We start from the raw sequence: 17,738 nt of genomic DNA, 5'->3' as shown, positions 1-17,738 counted from the left end.
CTCAAGAATCCAATTCACATCTTCTGCACGCAATAGCAAAGACCCTAATCATACAAAAATGTTTTAAACAAAACACGAAGACAATACTATTAAAACATGTGCATTTGTTTTTTGTGGGTTTTTTTCGTGAGAGTTTTACGGCACTTGCAACACAATTAGGTCATATAAGTGTCGAATATTAGAGGTAAGAAGGGAGTAACAAACACAAAAAAGAAGGAGGGGAGATAAAGACAATAGAATAGATGTTTGATAGGACAGAACTAGCAAACCACACCTGACCAGAGCACCCACAAACCGCCCTTGTGCAGTTGTTTTGTGCGTCAAAATGCTGAAATAGTACAGAGATATTATAATGCTCCTATCAACAGGACCTCTGAGTGTAGTTAGTTTTAGTAATGTTTTACTGCGCTCGCAACTGCATAAGGACCTCTGTGAGTTAAATGTCCATTACGAGTCCAGCAGCCCAACTACTACTAGGCTACCAACGCTACCAGTAAGGTGTTGTGTGAAGTGTTCGAATGCATTACGCAAAAGAATTATTTTCAAACAACAAGAAAGAATCAACAGCAAAGAAGAGATGGAAAAAACACAAAGTTTATTCTTTAGCAATGTAAGAGTGACATTTTGAAGCTGTTGTTCAAACTGTACACCTGCATGTATACCGTATATATTTTTCAAAAACAGAAGCTTCAAAGTATCACAAATTTATGTACTGGACTGGGAGCACCACTTGTCAGTACTCCAGGATGTTTAAATAAAGTAACTGGGCAGTTCAGCACTTTGCAACATTTGTCAGTGTTAGTGCACAGCATCCTTAAATAGAAACACTCTGTATCAATAAATGCATAGGCTACTGACTAATCGCCAATAATGTGTCTCATTGTTTTAACTCACTAAGCCCTGACCCCGAGATAGTCGGGCTACGCACTTCTGCGCTGGGCTGTAAACCAAACAGTATTGGGATGGAAATTTACATTGCTTAATATCGCTAAAACACAATATCCAATGAGAACCGACAATACTTTATCCATGTTTCTTGGCCATTTATAAAAAAACAGAAAAATAAAGCGGGAAATGTGGACGAGTCATGGTCTTTCTTCTGAGCTATTTTTTTAGTGCCTGTTGCTGACCTTTTTCAAATGGCAATACCTCACAGACTATCAAATATTTTCAAATTCTGTAATAACTAAACAAATTGAGTGTAAAATATTTTGGCGTTTAAAGTTGATTTAGTATTTATTTTTTCTCTCTGATTTTACAAAAACGTTTCAAACCCCAAAGCACAGCCAGCAGACTGGGTCCTTAGCCCCAGGGCTGAATGAGTTCATGGAGCACTAACAAAAAAGTCATAATCAATTATTCACCATTTGCCCAACTGAGGTAGTCTCTTCGTTGTGCTCTTTACGATATCCAACAGCTGTAATGAGTAGAAACCTCTATCGATGTTACATGTAGGCCTACATTGTCTTCATACAGACAATTTCTAAAGTTTTTCTAATCTTTCCCTTTGAACTCACATATATACATCAATAATTAACCTGTGGTAGCAACATTGCTTGTAAATAAAATCCACCAAATTTGTTATTTTTCATTGAAGACTCAACATATGAGGCTTAATAAAACAGGCTGCACACACAGATGGTTACAATTAAAAATTCACTTGGATGGTTTTTAACTCGGTTTTCAGATTCAAGTCACATAATAATCTCTTGCTTCCTGTCATTCCTTCGTATCCATTATCATCATTGGTCTACCACTACCACTCGTCAATACAATTTAGGCCAGTGCTTGCCAACATGGTAACCTATTTTGGTAATATTGGTAGACAGTGAGGATCACCCATGTAGTAACAGGTGTTAGTGTTTCTTAATGCCCCGATTGGTTTCTATATTATGTAGTATAATGTAGGGCCTAGCTTGGTGGTACGAAAATAATATTAGCCTTGAAAGTGGCAAAAGTGGCCACTGGCTATCAAAAGTAAAAGGTTGACAAGCACCCATTTTTAGATAATGTAAAGACATGATCAATTTCGATCCAGTCTGCCAGATAAAAAACCAAGGTTGAGTGGGCTACCCTATCCCAGTAGACCAACTGGATACTGTACTTGGCAAAAAAACAAAACAACAAACAATCCCCAAAATAAATCTACCCACATGTATCATTCTTTTGTGCAGACCTAGCCAATATTTCTTTCATCAAACTTTTCTCTTCTAAGCCATCGAATTGTCCGTTCTGGTTTCTGGTATTCTTCTACACATCTCTTTAGGCTAAGCTCCTAAGTATGCAATGAAAAGTCAGTATTATATCCAACTACTTTACAGTTTCCAAAGTGCTAATGGGACAGGATAATCTTCAATCTCTAACAAAGAATGTCAAAGCGTCGCTTTTTTAACAAAGCACTTATTGATCGTGTCATGTTATAATCGTGAAACGTTATGAAGAAATAAGTGTCAACTCAAAAAAACAACCCATTGTAAAGGTAGCTGTACTGATAAAAGTCTTAAATTAAAATCAGGAGTCCACATACACTATACCACGTATAATAACAAGTAACATAAAAGTTACTGAGTGTTGACTTCTTGGGTTTTTTCAGTCCTATAAATCAGACGAGATTACTTTTTGAGTACTGAAAAAAAAAATCAAGACTGAAATTTGAATTTGAGTAGGCTTTCTGCACCCGGGTGTTTGCAAACTTACTTCAATAGGATCTCACTCAGACTGAAACGATAACAAACTGAATGAGCATGAAAACGAAATCAAACTCAGATCACCCTTGTTTTTGGGTGTTTTTTTTTAAAACAAAGTTTACATTACCCAAAACGAGTAAAAAAAAAGGTGTATGAAACAAGACAGTTGGTATAACCTCAATGAGACATTTGAGAGTCAGACTGCAGAAAAAGTCTAAATTCAAAATTTGTCAATCAAGTGTATACTTAATGGTATAATTCATGATCATTATGACACTTTCAGCAGCACAGCAATTTGTCAACCTGTCAACCTGTCAACATGAAAGATGCAACCAAAGTAAACAAAAGTCAGTTGCTTTGAAAAAACTTCAATTGCGAGGCAGGTTTCGTTACTGCTCACTGGTGTTCACCCTTCGTTTATTGAAAGCAAAAAGTCAAAAGAACTAGCGTTGACTTGTTCTAGACGTGTATTTTCCATCTCTATAATCCACCACTGAGTGTACTGTTGACATATATTTTACTAATTTGTTGAAAATCTGTGTTTTCATTTCTACCCCACTATCTACATGTACTAATTTTTAAGAGTTGCATCCGTAAAAAGTTTATAGTTTGAGAAATGAGATCAAAATCAGACATTTATAGACTAGTGGACGAGAAAAGCATGCTTTGCAACCATGAAACCAAACTAAAAAGTGTTGTCGCTCTCACATGGTTTGAGACCATCAGAGTGGACAAGTTGACCCATATCACTCTTTCGGTCTTCAATACAAGTTGTTTTGAGTCACTATGACTTGCCCTTCCCTGCTCATATAGACATAAAGCCATTGCCCAAACTTTATAAAACAGAGACTGTATTTTTGTAATCATGACAACTTGGATGTGATAAATAACCCACTCGATAAAATTTAAACCTTAAAAGACAGATCTTTCTCAAATATGGCGCTGAACTGAAACTGTTTCAAAAAGATCAACAGAACAGTACATACTTTTTTAAAAATCCATACCATTTGGCAGTCCAAACAAATAAGCTGAAATGCACAGAGTTCGAACACAAAATTCAAAGAAGGGGAAGTTTTAATTAATGAAAGAATGAGACAACTTCATTTACTCAGAACCACGATCGTGTGAAGTCTATTTCCTTTTTACACATCCAGAAAAATAAATCAGGAATTACCATATATTATTACCTAACATAAACTGACTATGATTTTTCTTTTCACCATAAATAAGAGAACTTCACTGGGTTTCAACAATATGAGACTGAAAATCTCACACACACGCAAACAAAAAATTTGACAGTCTGTGGATTTTTTCAGTCAAGAATCTACATGGATAAATAAATATTGCTGAAAGGGAATTGGGCATACATGAAAGAAAACCAAAACTGCATTTTCACTCTCTCTCTCACACACATACACACTAGCTGCAATCTTCACACTAGCTGAATGGCATAAGAAATAATTTTTGTTCTCCAATCTATCCTCTTCCATTTCCCCAAGGACGTCAATCGCAATGACACGCATTTTACATGACACTCAGGAAGTTGCTAAAAATATCACCAGCATGATTTTCAGTGCAATCAAAGATTGTACTCTGCAAAATGGGTCACTCCTACATTTCATTACGGTATACTAAAAAAATATTTCCTCCAAAAAAATGAAACCAACTTCCAAAGCAGGCCTACAGTCAAACCTTGCAAAGAAAGCCCCACCTATCGCCAGGTTTCGCTAATGTCCAAAAAAGAACGCCAGTATACACGTATAATTACATAATTACAATGCCATCCGTTGACAGTCTGAATTGCACCATCATTATTAAACTAATGTAAATTTGTCCCACCATATCTCCAGCATAAAATTTTTATTAGAGAACCTCTATTCCTGTTTTTTAACCTGTTGCAATATCTATATTATCACATGTAGATTGCAGAGAAAGATCTCTTCTGAGAGTGAACCATCTTGTATACAGTTTTCAGGGCAATTCGTTAATCATGCATACATCATTTCTGCCATTGTGGACATTTTGCGAGGGATGTGCAATAAATCCTCAAAATAGCTGGCAAGTTCATTCACATTAGTTTCCTCTAATCTCATCTCATGAGAGCACGAACGAGTCACAAGTGCTCCTTCAGTACCTGAGGAGGAAGCTGCCGATTGCAATTGTGAAGGAGCTGAGTTAAGGCCTCGAATATGTACACCATCCTGAGTTTGACTCCCTCCCGGAGCAGGATTGTCCGACTGGGAGAAACCTCTCTCCACTGGCGAGGGTGAACACACTGGGAAATGCTGACTGGTAGATCGGAATTTGAGGAAGCCGTCTGAAGAATGGCAAGCTAACGCTGACTTTTGACCCTTTCCACTTTCCTTACTGGGGCAATGCTCGCTTAGGCTAAGAAAAGTTTGAGCTTGGTTTTTGCTTGCACACGCACCTTCAGTGATGCCGAAAACCCTTACAGCCCCTTTCTCACTTTTGGGCAGCCTGCCTGAAAGCTTCCCCTGCACAGATGAGACATCCTTCAGATCCAAAGCCGTGTTCTCTTGCAACGCTGCCAAAACATCCTTGTTCAGGACTTTTTCAACATCAGTTTTTTCCACTGTTTCTTTATTGCACCCTGACAATGATGAATCCAACACAGAAAGGCGAGCAGGACGGAGTATTTTCGAAGCCGTACTTGCAGCAGATGACTTTAACCTTGCGGGCCACACTACAGGCCTGTGGACAAAGCCAGCTGCAACTGACAGATTCAGGTCATTGAACGTCTTCCCCTTTCTTCTGAGCTTCCTGGGAGTACGCTTTGAGTTGATGGGTTGGCGCAGATGGAGATGTTTCAGAGGCGAGACAATGTCGTCTTCCCCAAGCCTCTCAGCACTGGGTTTTACCCCGCTGACTGCCACCGCAGATGGGGAGAACAGCCTTGTGCTGAAAAAGAAAAAATGTATAATATGTGTAAAATTTTACAGCCACTCTTGAATAAAAAGCAGTAACTTCCAGGTGCTCTATTGAACACCTGTAATAAAAACTTCAAATTACTTGTGACAAAAGTCAGCAGAAATGGTCTGTTGGCTCTTCTTTATGTACTTCTGTTCCAATCATTCCTCTTCCTTTTTGGCTACGTTGTTGCAACATTTTTGTTGTCGTTTTGTCTTTTAATATCATTGTCCTAAGAGATCTGAACAAGTCGGATGACTGGCAACAGAATCAGGTTTTGCCCTAAGAGGACCGGAGTACACACAATTATGTTCCGTGGATAAGCCCTACCCTCGCTGAGCCTTGGATTCTTTTCTTCATAATGCGCCCCTGCTTACATTAGCAGATACGCATAAAAAGTATCACAGTCCACTTTTAAAGTGTTTTGTGTAGAAAGTCATACTGACAATTAAATCTTGAGTATGTTTCAGTATAAGCAAGTCACAGAATTGTAAAGTACAACGAGAAAGATCCCCCTACATGACTACTTTAATCTTTATTTTCTTCATTGTTTTCTTTGTCTTGAAAATTCTTCTACTCATACAGTACTGTAACTGTTACTTACTCTCCTTTTTCCCTTTTCTTTTCTCTCAATTTCTCTCTTCTTTTCTCCATCCCTCTTTGTGAGACTGAGTCTCTCTTTCAATTACCATACTGATTACCCTTTTGCTCTCAAGCTCTTTTCTTTTATTCATTTGCTTAATTCTGTTTATAATGCTTGTTCTTAGGGTGACATTTAGATGGAAAAAACCAGAGCTGAACTCGGTTGGAATTGGAAATAAGAAATGCACAGAGAAAAGGGGAAGGAAGGTGTTCAGCATGAGAAGACTCCAGTGATCACACATGGAAGTCAGTTTCAGAAGACTTGTTACTAACAATGATTGATGCATGCCAATCCCATTTCAGGTTAAATTATAACACTTGATCATTTACAATTTGAGGAAGATGCTGCCGACTGCAGTGGTTAGCAAAGTCTATTATAACATCTCTCCTTCTTTGGATATATATAAAAGATCGTCATTAGTTTATGATGGACAAACTATCCTATTACTATAATGCAATGAAACTAACTATACCCTGCCCCTTCATAGACATTATTCATTCTGTGTAGCTTGTCTGGATCAGGAGACGGTAATTCTATGTCAGTAAACCGGTTACTATCATCAATCGTCATCAATGCCTTTCACCCCTGGCAGGGTAGGGTATAGGCCACATACAAACTCTTTCCATTTATCTCTGTCCTGGGCCATCCTTCCCAGCTCGTTCCAAGTGAGCTTCATCTCTCTCATGTCCCTTTCCACACATCTCCTCCATGTATCCCGTGGCCTACCTCTGCCAAACCGGTTACTATGCGACAAAACAATTTATTAAGTCTCAGATTCTATCAACTAACTTAACATTTACTTCCAGCAATTTTTCTGGCTGGCCTCCAAAATGATGTTCTTTTACTACTTCACTTTTAACTGTTCAAAATAATACAACCCACTTCCTTTACAGGAAGAGGAAAAGATTTTGTAACAGTACAATTCCTTCAAAAAAGGAATCGCACAGAAGCTTCCTGACAGACAGCACATGATCTATCCTGAAATGTTTCCTCTATGTCATAAATACTGTATGAACAATATGGCATCAAAAGCCAGAAAATTTCATCCGCTAACCAGGAAATTCCAGACCATCCTAAGATACATGTCAAGTTCTAATTAAAACCACTGCCAGAGAAGGTTGAGAAGAAGAGCATCACTTCCATCGTTTGACTTGAAATACATTTGATATAATAATATAGTCATGGGCAAATGGAAATTGAAATGAAAAATTGTGAATTGTCAAAGGAGAGCATGGCACTGAGTAATATGCATCCGAATGGACACTTTACAACATGCAAGAAGAGTTAGGGGAAAAGTCAACCCCAACAGCATAAAACGACTAATTACAAAGGAGAAACAAGCCAGTGAACTGTATTGGTTAATCCTAAAAACACTATCCAAAAATTCAATGCTTCACCTGCTAAAATTGTCCATGAGTCTTGAGAACGCTGCATCAAAGACGGGTTCTTGATGTTTTTCAGTAGGCATTCCTGATGCCATCTCCTTACTTCTATTGCCCATTTCAAATTGAAGTCACAGAATGGTCCATAGGAAGGAGGTGCCCTGAAAAAGAAACAAGAAAATAGCAAATGAAAATCAGCAATCATCATAAACCACAATCTTTGCCTATGGGACCTGATATCAAAGACTCAACCAAGTTCTTCAGTATCCCCTATTTTAAGGGGAGGAGCGACCCTTGATTTTGCAGATTTGGGGTCAGGCTATGCACATTTTATGTTGGCTGATTTTTGAAGATCAACAAGTTTTTTGTCTAAAAATAGCATGGATACAATTGAGAAAAACTTTATTCTACAGGTAATTTGCCTTTAAAAACATGAGGATGGATTAATATAGTGAATTTTCACAATTATTGTCGGTTTCGCAAAATGTAATTTTTTTTGCAGTTTTTTCCCTACTCCTTCCTTAGTTCTCATCTTTTTGACATGAAACTTTCAGGAAACATAGTTGGCAAGGCTGCCATCAATGTAACAGAAAGATATTTGCGAAAAAAGTAATACTTTTCCTTTGGCAAGTGATTACGCAACCAAAATTTAGAAAAAGTTTTTTAATACTTTGGGAAAATTCTCATTATTTTTTTTCTTTTGAATTTATTGAAAAAAACTTGCTGTTACTATGATAGGGCTTGGTTCAGGTATACCCTCACCAAATTTGGTCAAATTTGGTCTGTAAATCGGAAAGCCTTAGGGATTTCAAATTGATTGTTTATTTTCAAGATGGCGGCCGTTTCCATAGCAACCGTTCTAGCTATAAAAAAATAAAATTGCGTATCAAGAGATTTTACTATGTCTAACTTATATGTGTACTTAGATTTGATCTCGGGCAATAAACATAGAAAATGGTCCTCAAGGGTAGCTCCTCCCATTAAGGAATACAGTGGTTAATTTTACGGGTCTGTAAATATTGTTCTTGGAGCTATTTTTACTGTCATGTAAAGACGGTCTTCGGGGCTATCTTTATGGTTATTAGATGACATGACATGAACAATTTACATACACTTACATAACTGATGTTGCCATTCTTATTGTTGTTGCTTTATTAGGAGTGCTGTTGTTGTTGTCCAAATGTAACATTTGGAGTTCTAGATCTTGTTAGGAACCAGATATTCCACTTTCATTGTTTGACTGTAGATTAAACGTACCAACCGCGGCAATGAGGATTACTGCTCTCCTCACAACATTGTTTCTATTTTTAGAACAGTTATACTGGTGTTTTCCGGTCACGTCACCAGTAGCCTCTCAGTCTCACTTGATAAAGATGGGCACTGACCGCAACCGTGAATGTGACCGGAGTGCGGCTAATACTCACGAAGTGAGTTTTGAAAGGGACAGACAGGATTATTTATACTCTCATGAGACACCCGTGCACATAATTCCAGAGCATACGAGAGATTTTTAGGTCTTGATCAAGTCGTTTGTCAGTCTATGCTGAGGTTCAACTTAAATTTTATACATGTGATTAAAAAAAATTATAAGGTTAAAAACATGAACTTGTGTCGTTCTTTCATTTCAGGGAGGGAGGGAGGGAAGTCGTTCTTTCATTTCAGGGAGGGAGGGAGGGAGGGAGGGAGAGAGAGAGAGAGAGAGAGAGAGAGAGAGAGAGAGAGAGAGAGAGAGAGAGAGAGAGAGAGAGAGAGAGAGAGAGGGGGGGGGGGGTGGAGAAGTACAGCCAGCGCGAGAGAATAGAAAAAAAATTATTGGTGAAGATATTAACAGATGAAGCTGATGATGATGACGAAAAGAAAGGAAAGTAATTCAACAAAGTCGAATTCAAACAATATGGTCAACAGCCAGATTAATCCACAGGCTATATTACGGGTATCATTCAGCCCATCTTGTTGTGATGACTGCAGAAATTCATTCAACATCTCTGTGGTGTTGTCTTCATTATTGGTACTGTAACTGTTAGTGTTAGCATTAGTCATTAGGTCTAGATAGCTTCTTCAATGTCAAACCCATTGTCTTTTTCTCGAGGGGATTCACTTCTATTCCAGAATTTCATGCATGCGACATGAAGTATTCTTCTTGTGTTTCACTGTCATCTTGGAAACAATCTAGACCTAGTTCAACTTCGTCCAAACAGTTGTCATCCAGAATCACACTTTCATCTACACTTGTTGAACTATCTAAATCAGGGTTGTTCGTTTGCCCTTTCTTCTGTGACAATTTTAATCTCTTCTGGGCTTTTTATTTCTTTTCCTCTTCCGTCTTTCGCATACGTTCTTCCTTCCTCAACTGAATTTCTATTTTCTTTCCCTTTCTTCTTGCAGCTTTTTTTCTTTTTTCTCTTCCTCTTGTCGTGCTTTGGCTTTTCTCTTTTCCTCCATGTCCAATTTCAATTCTGGTTTTACGTAAAATCCCCAGACGACAGTTAAATTATGTAACCTCCTTACACTCACATAAACTCACTCAGAAGCTGTCCGAATAAATAAAACATTTTTTTCGAACCCGAGTCCGAATAGATGAAACCCATATGTGAGACAGCGTAGTGAAATCATTCGCTCGTCAAAATAATGAATGTCAAGAAACTGGCATTTTCCCGCAGGTTTGGGAATTTATATTAATTTTTTTTTTTTTTGGGCTCAACACCTTTCCTGCCCATTAAAGAACAAATTTTGGAGCGGATTTCATAGAAAAACGTCAATTAAAGGCACAAAAGATGTAAATTTGTCAGTTTCCATGAACTCTCAAACTAAGGAAATAACTCAACATTTAGCGGCCATTTTCTCGCCAATTTTACATCTGAAACTAGGCAACCCCATCTCCTTCAATCGCCAATATCTCGACTTGTATCCGAGATAAATTTCTATTATTTTCATCACAAGCAAGGCAAATGGGACAGGCTTTACAACGATATATCAATAACTCCATATGTCCCAAAATTGACAGGGGCCTGATTCCACCTCGCTGTGACACATATTTGGACTCCGCGAGTCCGAATCGATAAAAAATATAGCCTAAATCAGACTCGAGTCCGAATAGAGCTGGCCATTATATCGGATCATTCCCATTCTAAATTGGTAGGGGGGGACAGGTGGCGAATTTTCCCTCCTGTGCAAAGTTACCCTACTCAAGATCTATTCTACAGACTACAGTTGTGTCAGTAGGCCTAGTTACAGTGTACCTACAGCTTACAAATTACAGTAATTTTACAGGGAACCATTCCCATTTCGTGTCACATCCACTAACGGCAGTCAGCACCTTCACCACTTAAGTGCCGTCGAATGACGAAAAAGGACAGTTTCTTTTAGTAAGGTTACAAGCAGATAATTAGAGAACGACAACTAAATGCCATTGGTTGATATTTATAGCAACAGCCATCTTGTTTGACCTCATGAGGGGGATGCCCGCCACCGCGTCCCCTGATCATGATTTATGATTTATAAACTGACATCGGACTTTGGAAATTCAGTCGGACAAACAATGGGATTAGATCTGGATTCTAGATCTAGATCTAGACCCTCTATAAAAAATTACTCTATATCTAGATCTCTAATGACCAAATTATGGGTTTTTCTTTCAGAGCATTCAAACAGAGCCAGTCTCTTGTAAGTGCTTAATTTCTTGTGCTTACAAAACTTTAAAAGATCGAAGCGGTCGATCATTTGCCCTGCGTCGTTGAACTTTCTTTGAACTTTCTCTTCATATGTAGGGCTACTCTTAGTCTTCTTCTCAATTTACGTTGTGTACAGCATCAAAATCAATCTGGGCCGAAGAAGGGTGCTGGACAATCACTGACAACCGAACCGAACAGTTTTACAAGTTGCAAAGAAAATAGATCTAATCCGAGTCGGCAAGCTGCCAGCTGCCGTCGGGTTGCCACCATGAATGACAACAAAGAGGGAATCCCTCAATGACGTCAAACAAGATTGCTGTTACTAGAGTCAGTCCGTTACTGCCATATACCGTAAACGATCTTTTGTGAATATCTCTGGAAGTTACAGGTTGATCCTCATGAGTTTTTTCACCAGAAGTTAGAAAGACTTCCTCTATACGGTGTAGCGCATTACAAAACCCAGCAGTTTAAAATTCCTATAATAAGTTGTGGTGGTGTTTGTTTGGTAACGTGTGTCTGGTTGATGCGCAAGGTGTCTGTTCGGGTGCAACACATAGACTGGTTGAGTGCGCAATAGTACCATGTTTACAGCTCTAGATCTAGATCTAGCTCTTTTCTGACACTTTTCATCTTTCTCTGTCCTGGCCTTGTCTTCTTTTCCTTGCAAGAAGTTCCTGTACTGACCGGAACTGAAGGCCAAGGTCAATGAGGCGTATTCTTTTTGGGAGCTGTGCGCCCCCTGACCGGAGATTTCCTTATACCCGGTGCATGTGTTTTGATAATGGATAAAAAGAAAGGCGCTGTGGACTTAAGAAGGGGAAAGAAGAAAACAAGAATTAGATTATACCTAGACTAGTATTCTGAAAGGAAAAGGACAAAAAAGAAGAAGAAAAAGACATGAAAAGAAGAAATTGAACATTTTTGAGATTAAATTTCCATATATGAATTAATTTTGACATGAATACATTCTGATCATCATCCAATGGCAATATAACGCATCCAAACGGAAGGTCAACAATCTGTTTCAGTGCGCAACGCAGGCCATAAAGAAATAAGTAAAACAACCATAGGACCTAGAAGCCACACTATCAATGCCAAATAGCAAAAAAAGCCGATATTACGCACTTAAACAGACAGAACAAATTTGGTCTGCATCAGTGCGCAACCCTATCTGGCATGTTCCTGGGCATTAACTCTTGTCCTGCGTCTGTGCTGAGATGCAAATCTTATCAGCAACCTATAACGTTGGACATTCCGGGCAGGCCACCGGGGTCACTCAGTGTGTACTGTTTAGCAATGACCAAGAAAAACCTTTTTTTGCCAGAAAGTGTTTGCAAATACGTGCATTTTGTAGCTTTATCTTCACAGAGCATGGAACTTTTTGAATTTTTGAAATCCATCAATAAACAAAAAAGTTACGGATTTTTGAATCAATTAATTTTTGGTACACTTTTATATAATGAAAAAAGCCCAAAATAAGGGACGTTCTTTGGTGAGTTTTGAGACAATATTTGTGAACTCTCATTTCTCGGAGTATTTAAAAGAAACTTGGCAACCCAGTACATTTTCTAGAGCAGAATCTAGTCCTGCTTTCAGATTTTTCATAGCTATCCTATTTTTTGAGTTATGAAGACGTTTATAGGTAAAAATGTGGCGTTTTTCTGTGCGTTTTGAGACAATATTTGTCATAGCTCGCCTATTTCTTGGAATATGTAAATGAAACTTGGCAGTCTAGTAAATTTTTTAATGCAGAATCTAGTCATGCAGTCTGATTTTTAATATCTGTCATACTTTTGAGTTGTGAAGACATTAACAGGTAAAAAAGTGGCGTTCTTTACAGATTTACAAAGATTATAATCAGTCATATGTTCTCCCAAAGTCATGATATTTGAATGAAACTTGGCAACATAAAAGGTTCCTCCTCGCCAAGCAATGCTCTGGATCAATTTGTCACAAAAATGTAGGTAGAGAGCTGGATATATTAGTCTAATAAATCCAGTTCTGTACTAGTAAAAGCATGCATACTTTGTAATGGAAAATAAGATCGTCTCTGTGTATATATCCATTGTTGGACAGTGTCCTATTGTGTGGTAGATTAAGATGCGTTCAGATAATATAGTTACAAGTCATGGGAACATTTCGCATGTGTAGGCTACAACTCAAACATTAATATAACATATTTACACCCCCCCTTCTTTCTCTCTCTCTCTCTCTCACGCGCGCACACACACACACATGCACGCGCGCGCACTCACGCACGCATGAACGATAACAATGTATAAACGGGACTATCTTCCCAGACTGGACTAAATATGTACCATACTCTTTAATAACAATCTTAATGCCTCACTTTTCCAAACAGAGCACACAGGACGAGTCCAAGTGTGTGCTTTCCCAAGAGGGGGGAATAGGCTTTCATAACGCAAACACAATGCCATACCACTTCTCAAGATGTTTGCTTATCTGTTTCTATTCTTCTGTCATGCAATCCAGCAAATAAAAATGACTACATCTATTGTATTGTGACTAAAATGCAACAAAAACGCAAGTTATCAAGGCCCCCGTTTAGTTTTCAAGTATCCTTCCCCCCCCTTCCGAGGCGACCGATGGCTGATGACGACACTCAGTGGAAATTTCCCAGCCGCTGGTCGTTCACCCAGCACGCGCAAATGGCAATGCCGCTTTTCCACTTAGTTACTCCCACATTTTTAAAGATTACACGAAAACCGCTAAACACGGAAGCTTGAAATTTTAAGGGAATAAAGAAAAATGGTGTACAACGTATCAGTCAGTTTGACAAATCACAGCTCCGAAAAATCTTCAAAGCGCGTTAGTGCGTCCCACGATACACCTGCTGCGGGGCAAAAAATCGGCAGGTCAAAACGCACTCGGTGGGCATTGCTATACTGTTGGTGTACAGCGCGCTCGCCGGGAAACCTGTGTTTTCGCCATGAATGCCGTGGGCGTGCGTTAATCGATGATGAAAATAACGCTCTATCTTTCATAGGTTTCTATTTATAAAGTGTTACAAACACATCATGAATAACCCCCTCTCACAAGCTGATAAGATATTACGAGTACTTACGTCCATTCGAATAACCTTTCTAGACGCTCTTGTTGTTATGAATGACCGGAGGTTCGAAAGGGGATAATATAGGTCAATTTCCGAGAATGTTTTGCACTCAAATTGTTCTTTGTACCTGCTACAATGGTATTTAAAACTCTAAATCTTTTTATCAGGTAGTATCATTTCATAAAAAAACCAAGCTCATTTGAAAGATTTTGTATAGAAAAATGGAAGTCTTGTTTCCTGACTATCCTTTCGAGATCCTCATGTCTAAGTGGGTCAATTTCTTCTATAATTTCATTGGACGAACATCTAGAGCCACCAACTTGGCGTGTTTTGAATGAGCACACACACTTGACCTGCGCGAATGGGGATCCGACTCGGGACACGAATTTCACTTAAGATGATGCGCGGTGCGAATGCGCTGAGCCAGGGGCTAGACGGACTCGAGACCAGAAAGTAGGTGGGGTGCCGAAATAGGCTTATCGGGCGACATAAACCTGGCCCCCACAGGACGAGGGTTAAGAAGCAGCCTGCGAAAGTATTTATCGATTCTAGTATAATTCCACAATACATATAAAAGTCTTCATTAGAGCTAGATTAACTAGATCTAGATCATGTGCTAAATAATCGACTACTCAAGCGCTTAGTAAATTCACCGATACCGATTACGAAAACAATCAATATGAAGGTGCAAAACTTTCCGACACCGTAGAACCACGTGTACTGACAGGAACCTCCAAAGCGAAAGTGAAATAACATGCTGTATTCTGTGCATGCTCACAGCAAGTGATGCCGTTTCCGCTGTTTTATCCAAAACAAAGCAGGAGACCGGGGGTTACGCACCCAAGCAGACACGCAGTGAACAGGATTAACTCTAGATATCTAGCCTGAATATCGGCCAGCCAATGGCGTTTCGGGAGGACTTCCGTAACGAGCAACCACTATGAGACAGAGCAGAATTGAGGGCTAGGGGTAGGGGTAGATCTAGGGTTTGGGTTAGGGTTGGGGTTAGAGTTAGGGTTGGATCTAGGCCTCTTCTTTATTGTTTGATGGGGTGGTCGCTCGTAACGGAAGTCCTTCCGGCATTTCATCGTCATTCTCTAGTTATCCGCTTGAGCTTACCATCCGCTTGTGAAGGTTAGAAAAAGGTTTGTTTTTTGGAAGTGGCTATTCTCACCCGGGGTGAGAATAAAAATACGATCGACCTCTCACCCCGGGTGAGACTTGCACTAGCGTTGGCTTTTCACTTTTCTCACCCGGTGTGAAACAAGACCTGTTTTTCCTAATTTCGGAATGCTGTCTATCGGCAAAGATAGTACAAGACAAGATGGGCCACTCAGCCTAAAAAGTGTCCGCAGGAAGTATGCTCTTTGCTTCAGATGGCGCTGCAGTCTGTTTTGAAGCTCTCTTTCGTTTTTCCAGAAGAAGAATAGGAATAGCACCTCCTTGCGTGCGCAGATCGACTGCTGTTCATCAGCAGTTCGGGTACGTTCAGTGCGGAGTTTTAGGGGTTTTTTTATTTTAATGTCCTCTCGCCCTTCATTCTAAAGTCAAATTAAACGAAGAAAACCATCTCCTTTTCCTCCGGAAGAGGTTTTTGTCAGCGTAACCATTTTTAAAAAGCGTTCTTCCGAAATTTATCCCAAAACTTGCTAGTTTCACTTTGATTTTTTAAAACTCAAGTAGGGTAACTCTATTCGCAAAGAGTGCGCTTTTGTGAAGAGGGCGCCACCAAATTTTGAGGACACTTTTTTAATTGGCTCAAAGAGAGAAGTGACCCATCTTGTCTTGTACTATCTTTGCTATCGGTGTGGATGATAAAATTGACAAAAAAGCAAAGAAAATTTATAGCACAAAAGTAAGCTCGCTCTAATTTGGTCGTCTATTAAGATGCTATGGCTGTTTCACTTTTCGAATCGAGCCTAACTACGGGGGTAGCCATTTTGTTTTGCCCGGAAGTTCTCGCAAGATCTACTCCTCCCCTCTCTCTCTGTCTCTTTCTGAATACACTGTCTATCGGAGAGGACGATCAAATTAACCAAAGTTTAAAAATGATGTTAAAACACAAAAGTAAATTAAAATTTAGTCGTCTACAAAAATGCTACGGGGTAAGATTGAAGAATACCGGACCAGCGGACTGACTTTGCCTATGTCTCAACCATAGGAATTCACAATTTTCCCGTTTTTAATATCTCTCAATGGAGAATCTCGGACAGGTAGATCTATTCATTAAAATTTTGTCAGGGGGGAGACCCCCCTGAACCCCCCCTCCCAACCACCCACCCCACTTTCTCGCGCAATAATGTACGAGTGGTCCGGTATTCTTCTATCTTCCCTGCTACGGCTATTTAACTTTTCGAATCGAGCCGAACAACACAGGTCGCCATTTTGTTTTGCCCGGAAGTTCTCGCGCTACTCCTCTCTCTCTCTCTCCACGGCCCACAGACAAAATGTGGCAACGCTTTTTTTAGGCTAACAGAGTAGTACACAAGAGCGTTGGAACATGGCTCAGAATTCTACAATACTGTTATCACAGTGTAGAATTCTGTGGTTCAGGGTGAACGCTACACTAGTTGGCCTAGAGTAGAGGATAACGGTGAACGTACACCCATACCTGCCAACATTGCCTGGGCCAAAATCTGTAGTTGGACGCAAATTTTTGTCCAAAAATCTGTAGTTGACCTAAAAAATCTGTAGTCGGCTATATTACCTCTTGTCGCATACTTAATTTGGGACCCTTCTTAATATTTTATTTTGACCCACACCAAATATGCATGATTGTGTTTGCGACTTCAAACAAATGTAGATAATGACAAAGAAAAAAAAAAGACAAATATGAAAACTACCAGAGGCATTTACCCTATCAGTAGTTGGTGCAGTTCCTGTCCTATTCATACCTGCATGAACACACACACAAATAAACCAAAAAAAAAAAAAAACAGAAGCAAAGAAGAAAAGAGGAAGAAAAGGAGGGCCTTGGATGACTTAGGCCTAGCCTTGGCCTTTTGTCTTTGCAGAGTTTACAAGGAAAGAGTATGACGGATCCCGAGTCCACACAAGGCCTGCACCAACACGCGTTTTGCAGAGAGTTTTCTAGATCTAGATCTAGATGTAATAAAAAATTTAGAATACTAAAATTTGCTTCCAAGTTCAGTTTTTGTCCCCTGGTGTTGCCTTTACCCCCCCCCCCCCTCCCCCGAGTGTATCTTTAAAAAAAATAATCCTCCCCCCATTCCGGAGTCCTATACTACGCAGCGCTCAGACTTTGAATGAACTTTGGTGACCCCTACAAGTGCCCGTGCTCACAATGTGATGGAACGCGGAAGTTCATTGACCGATCACAATGGCGAACCCGAC

The 17,738-nt window shown here is 39.5% G+C and overlaps 1 protein-coding gene across 1 annotated transcript in view; it reads right to left on the bottom strand.

The window, feature by feature from the left end:
- Positions 1–578: 578 nt before the first annotated feature.
- LOC101857738 overlaps positions 579–17,738 on the bottom strand; it is a 20,153-nt gene continuing 2,993 nt past the window's right edge. Inside the window, exons 2-3 of the mRNA XM_005104847.3 lie at positions 7,656–7,801; positions 579–5,606 (exon numbers count right to left, since the gene is read on the bottom strand). Coding sequence (XP_005104904.1) covers positions 4,676–5,606; positions 7,656–7,759 — 1,035 coding nt within the window. The 5' untranslated portion in view covers positions 7,760–7,801 and the 3' untranslated portion in view covers positions 579–4,675. The remainder of the gene's footprint in view (positions 5,607–7,655; positions 7,802–17,738) is intronic.

The sequence above is a fragment of the Aplysia californica genome, unplaced genomic scaffold, assembly GCF_000002075.1.
Source record: "Aplysia californica isolate F4 #8 unplaced genomic scaffold, AplCal3.0 scaffold00438, whole genome shotgun sequence".
Taxonomy (NCBI): Eukaryota; Metazoa; Mollusca; class Gastropoda; order Aplysiida; family Aplysiidae; genus Aplysia; species Aplysia californica.
This window is presented reverse-complemented; position numbering and strand designations above follow the sequence as displayed.